At 28.8% G+C, this 6,000-nt stretch overlaps 1 protein-coding gene across 3 annotated transcripts in view; it reads right to left on the reverse strand.

Annotated features, from left to right (window-relative positions):
• LOC107443217 (synaptic vesicle 2-related protein-like) overlaps positions 1 to 6,000 on the reverse strand; it is a 30,617-nt gene that overhangs the window by 2,041 nt on the left and 22,576 nt on the right. For all 3 annotated transcript variants that reach the window (XM_043047346.2, XM_043047345.2, XM_071180660.1), the window contains exons 11-14: positions 5,740 to 5,851; positions 3,184 to 3,268; positions 2,318 to 2,407; positions 387 to 494 (exon numbers count right to left, since the gene is read on the reverse strand). In XM_043047346.2, the coding sequence (XP_042903280.1) occupies positions 387 to 494; positions 2,318 to 2,407; positions 3,184 to 3,268; positions 5,740 to 5,851 (395 nt within the window). The remainder of the gene's footprint in view (positions 1 to 386; positions 495 to 2,317; positions 2,408 to 3,183; positions 3,269 to 5,739; positions 5,852 to 6,000) is intronic.

The raw sequence follows: 6,000 nt of genomic DNA on the forward strand, positions 1-6,000 counted from the left end.
AATAAGCATAGAGGGTTAACTTTAGATTAGCTAAACTTATCCCAACAGTCATGAGTAACTGTTGCAAACTCACAGCAGTTATGAAAATAGTATATTATTCGCAAAAATGCATCATTTCATATGACGACAAAGCCTTCGAAGTTAACAATACCACATTGTGACAAACTGTATAACTAATATTGTAACCTAGTGAGAAAAACTCCTCATTAACTAAGTAAAATGCAGTAAAGGGTACATTTCTACCTTCTTTTAGTTTTCGTTTGATTTTTCAAACTGTCGGTCGATTTTGGGGACTCGTACGTGTGATAATATTATGTAATATGTCTCTCTCTTGTTACATGTATAATTGATTAAATATTGTTCTTTTAATGTAGTTTATTGCTTACCATTAATTCCAAACCTCTAGTTTCTAAAGGTAGAAACGCTCCCGCAATGCCACACAAGAGAGTTATACACCCGTAAAATCCAAGTAAGCATTCTTGCCTTCCTATGGCCTAAGTAAAATACTTATTTATAGAAACAGATATAATAAAACAATGAAATAATATAAGATACAGCTCATGAAAACTAGCATGATATGCCTTTTATTAATAACTTAAGCTTAAATAAGTTTCATTACAAAGATGTAAATTTATTTCACTGTAAATTGAAAAGCAATTATAAAAAAGGCAAATTTTCTAACTTTTATTTAAGACATTTCGATATATGCTTAGAATGAGATTTGTAAAATGGTTCACTAAAAACAGTAAGAAATGGTGATTTTTGTCAATTAATTTTTGTCAATTAATTTTCGTATAAAATATTAATTCTTTGTTTCTTTCATCAATCCCAATTCCATTACCAAAAATGCATAATGAAAACTTAATTTTTATGATTCTCTATATAAATTAAATATTTTATGAAAATATATTTTATTTAAAAAGTTAATTTCAAATCAAAGTGTTCCAGTAGCTTTTTTGTATTTTCCGTACGATTAGAAAAAGTATCCTCACCACATTGCATGGAAATGCAAGATTCAGTGTCTTAGAACAATTACAAAATTAGTGTAGCAAGGATTAATATTTCAATTGAATATTATGGACTATGAAGATGATGAGTTTTAGCATAAATGTATTTTAGTTTCAAAAAAAGCAATTATACTAAGTAATGGGTACAATATTTTTATGGAAGTAACAAGCATGTTTGCATATTTCTGTCTGGAAACTGACCAATAGGGTCGAGAAAATCAAAAAACGAGACGTGTCTTTGTATCCTGTTAACGCAGAGCACCAAGTTAAAAAGCACAAATAATCCAGTGAACAAAGAGAGGAGATCCTTTCAGTGCTATTAGAACCCTTCACATACACTTATGGTGTGCACTTTTAGAAGTATACACTTATTCAGGTACACGCCAGAGTAGATACACTTATGATAAACAATAAAAAACTTGAAATAATTTCCTAAGAAATCGAATTTTAAATACACGATTTTCAGGATTAATTTGATTTCTCAGGAACTATTCAAACGATTTCGCTCAAATGTTGTATTTTGCCATGTAAAATTACGTACTTTAAAATTGTATACCTTAAAATTTTAATTTTTTTGACTATTATTGAATAAAATAATAAAAAATAATGAAATAATCATGATTTTCTAAAAGTTATATCTGGCATGAAACTGTCTTCGGGAAATCAAATTTTATAATTGTATTCTAAAACTTTTCAATTAGCTTAAGAATTTTCAAACTATGGCGAAATACACGAAAAGTAAATTAACATTGGGTTCAAAACTTGACTCACTCTCCTGACCAAACTAAGGTGACCATATTTCGAAGATTGCGGCTATACATGAAATTCTGAGGATCAAAAAAAAATTGAATTCGTTAAAAAAACGGTGTGTTTATTCAGAGAAAATACGTTTTTGCGTCTGATTTCGTAATTTAAAATATCATCTGCACCAATCAATTAGCATATTTGTGATCCCCCTTTCGAAACATTAAGATTGAGCCTTAAAACGTGAAGATTCAATCATTAGATCAAAAGTTATTCTGGGTGGTTCATTTTTCGAGCTCTGTACAATAAATTAACATTGTTAACATTATCATACATTATTCGAATATTGCAATGCAACACTTTTTAGGCTAAATATTCGAATAAAAAATAAATAGTGTTAAAATCATAAAAATGTAAAAAACTGGTTAAAAAACCTGCTGTAATTGGGTTTAAATTAAATTGGATAAAAATCGAAACATAAATTTTAACTACAGAGGTTTTAATTTCTTGGTTATAATGACAAGTATATACTTAGAAATTCTATTGAAAAATCAAGCTATACATACCTGATAAATGTATGGACTTAAGAAAAATCCTATGTAAAATGTCGATACACATAATCCAACAATGCATCCTCGATGTGTTGTAGGGTAAGCCTAAATATTAATGAAATGTAAATAAAAAAAATTCCAAACATTGAATATACTTTAACTAATTTACACATTACTGATTAGTTCAGTAGTTTTTCAAAAGTAGATTTCATGCTTTTTAATTTTAACATGAACTAAATAGTAACAGATAGAAACATTATTCTAATGCTATTTGTCAATGAAATTTTTTATAGCCGGTCATTAATGTCAAATAATGAGTACAAAATATGGTAAAACAAAGCATACTTGATCTCTTAAAGCTGTATAATGATTTGAAAACTCAGCTAAAGAAGAACAACAAAAAAACAGAATGTGAAGTTAACTGTGTTCTGCTAAGGAAACCATGTATTATTTTCACCAAGTTTCAACATTAATTAGAAAGTTCATCAGAAGATTCCATTGCTGACCAGAAATACAATGTTTTCTGCTGAGTGTCAAATAATTTCGATTGAAATATTTGTTTCTGTCAGTTTTGTTCTCAGATGTACACACTATAACTGAAAAAAAAATTTCCGAAAATACCAATGTTGGGGTACCTTTTCTCCTCATTATTGTTGTAAATGGTGACTATTTGGAAAATATGGTTTTTCTGTTGGAAGTGACTGCAATCTATTGATGAAAACTGTAACTTCGGAGAATAAAAACAGTGATTTCCAAGCAGAACACAGAAACCAGTATTTTTTTAAATGGCTGACATTTTTAGAATACCTGGTAAAAATCATGAAACAAAACGTTTTCGCAACAAAACCAAAACATATGAAGAAATTAATTCAATTTTTTACCTCTGATGACATAAGAAGAATCAAATCAAACTGTGGTATGAGTAAAGCTCTGGAACAGTAGAGAAAAGCCGTCTTCACTAGAATGCTAAATGTTGGAAAAATAATTTTAAAAAAAAGGTTAGAACAATGTGTTACAATCTGTATTACAAATTTCTATCTCTTTAGAAAGTGTCGATTACTTTAAAACCATCTTTACTTTGAAAATCGATACTTTTAAGTCATAACAAATCGATACTTCAATCGAATAGATACTTTTAAAATCGATACAAGTAATTTTATTTCCTTTAAATACTTCCATTAAAATGTTTTATTGAGCAAAAGCTCCATATTTCTTTATTACTAAATATTTCATGTAATAAATCATATTATAACAATAAAAGAAGAAAAAAACATATCGCTATAAAAATGTATGAGAGCACATTCATATGACATAATATATTGAATTATATCAAATTAATGTTATACCTGCAAATGACGTAATATGGGTACCTCGATCTTGATTAGTTGTTAAAATGCAAATTGTTTACGTTAGCAACTGTTCTTTCCTTTCTGTTTCGAGTAAGCTAAGCCCGCAAGTATCAATTTTCTTAAATGACATATTCTATAATCTTTCAAAAAGATTTAAATTCTTTCACTACATATTTCTTACTTAACGCAAAAACAGGAATGAAACCACGTAGAACATAAACAAACTAATTAGGCATCGAAGTTGCCAGGTACACAAAACAAAAATGACGTCAGCTCCAGCTGATTGTTTATAAACGAACGCTTGTTAAAAGTTGAGCTAAGTAAGAATGTTGAATAACGTGAAATTAATTAAATACAACTCCGTGTCACGCATTGAATTTGTTGAAATATAATTCTCTCTCGTCTACTTCGTTTACTTAACTTAGATTTATTATTTGTTTATGTATTTACAAATCCGTGATATATTTTTATTTCGTTTACCTGGCAACTTCGATGCAGAATAAGTTATGTTGTACAGGGCTTAGTGTCTCTCTTTCTGTTAAGTAGGAAATATATAGTTAAAGAATAGGAATCTTTGTGTAAGAATAATGAATGTACTTAAGATTTGTTGCATATATGTTACTGAAGAGAATTGAATCTTGGCGGACTTGGCTGGCTCGAAGGGAAATGGAACCAATAGTTTCTAACGTAAACAAATACCCACGTTTTAACAACCTATCAGGATCGAGATACCCACACTACGTCACCAGCATGTATCCCATTCTCTCAGTCTTTCTGTTGACTTTCGTCTGCGCAAACGCTTTTGATATATTTTTATTAAAAAATCTTTGCATATTTTATCGTCTGAAATGAAATCTCGTTCTCACGATTTACATCATAGAACTATTGCTTTCTTCCATGTTCAGGGGAATCATTGGTTTTCTTGGAAAAAAATTAGTTTTTTAAAATAAAACGAGTACTGTGACTTTATTTACACACATCATAGTTCAATTGGGGATTAAAATTTCAAATGAAAATGTAAAAACAAAATTATTATTCCATTGGCAGGTAATATATTTTTTCAAATACATATAACTTCCATTTAATATTGCAAATATTGCTAAACTATTTATGTTAAATAATTAATCTTATTTCAAAATTTTTAGTCAGATTTAAGCAAAGCATTTCACTTAATCGAATTAAATCTGATGTAACAAATCGTAAATTAACAAGTATCGTACCAAATCGTAAAGCAGCTTGCAAAATGTTATTAATTACGCAAGCTTATTTATTATTTTTATGTATAAAATATTTTTTACACTATAATGTTACGCATTAACTATAAATCCTTCTGGCTTATCACAATTATCAAATTATTCAGACAATAATTTGAAAAGCGCAACATTAATTACATTGCTAAACTTGTAGTGTAAAATTTGTCGAAATTGGATGATTAAACAACACAGAATATTGTATGAATGAGCACTTTTTTCTTCAAATTAACTCCAAAAAGAGCTTTTATACGCAATTTAAAGGTCAATAATAAATATAAAGACACGTTCACGTTTATTCACACCATATGTGAATTATTTAGCTTTCGAAAATACCCATTTTTGCGCACTTTTGATATCGTCACTAGATTGTTCACAACTGGATTACGAGTTGGCGTGAGTTTATTGTTGTCTGAAATGCTACTGTGCAGTGTGCCAAAATACAAATAAGGACCACTCTGAATAGTTTTTGATTTGAGGATCGGATCTTCACTCTTTAAGATTCAATCATAATGGTTTGAGGGGTGACCTTAAATATGCTTATTAATTTGTGCAAACGATATTTTAAGTTACGAAATTAAACACAGAGACGTAGTTTCTCTGAATAAACATGCCTTTTTTCCCGTCGTATTTGGATTTCTAATCCCTAATGTGTAGAGGGTAGCCTCAATCTGGGATATATGGTCTCCTGGATATATGATTCATGTTTTATGAATACTACACGTTTTGAAACCCTTAAATTTAAGTGCTTTTAAAATGTCTCGTAACCCCACTGAACTTTTTTTATTATAATGACTATTCAATACGAATAAATAAAAAAGTACATCATGACACTTACTCAGGTGTTGGAATATACTGAAGAAATATAAATAGAGAACAAATTGCACTTGAAACCCCCAAGAAAATTTTCCTATTAATGACATCCACCAAGATCATGTAGACGAAAATTCCTAAGAAATATATACATTGTTCGTTTTTAAAATTTCAAAATATATTCATCTTTTTTATAACATTTTACAGGAATATATACGTAACTTGCCTGTAAAATTTGTGTATATATATATATATATATATATAAGTTCAAAATGAAGAATAAAAC

Source organism: Parasteatoda tepidariorum, chromosome 5 (genome assembly GCF_043381705.1).
Source record: "Parasteatoda tepidariorum isolate YZ-2023 chromosome 5, CAS_Ptep_4.0, whole genome shotgun sequence".
NCBI classification, from domain to species: domain Eukaryota; kingdom Metazoa; phylum Arthropoda; class Arachnida; order Araneae; family Theridiidae; genus Parasteatoda; species Parasteatoda tepidariorum.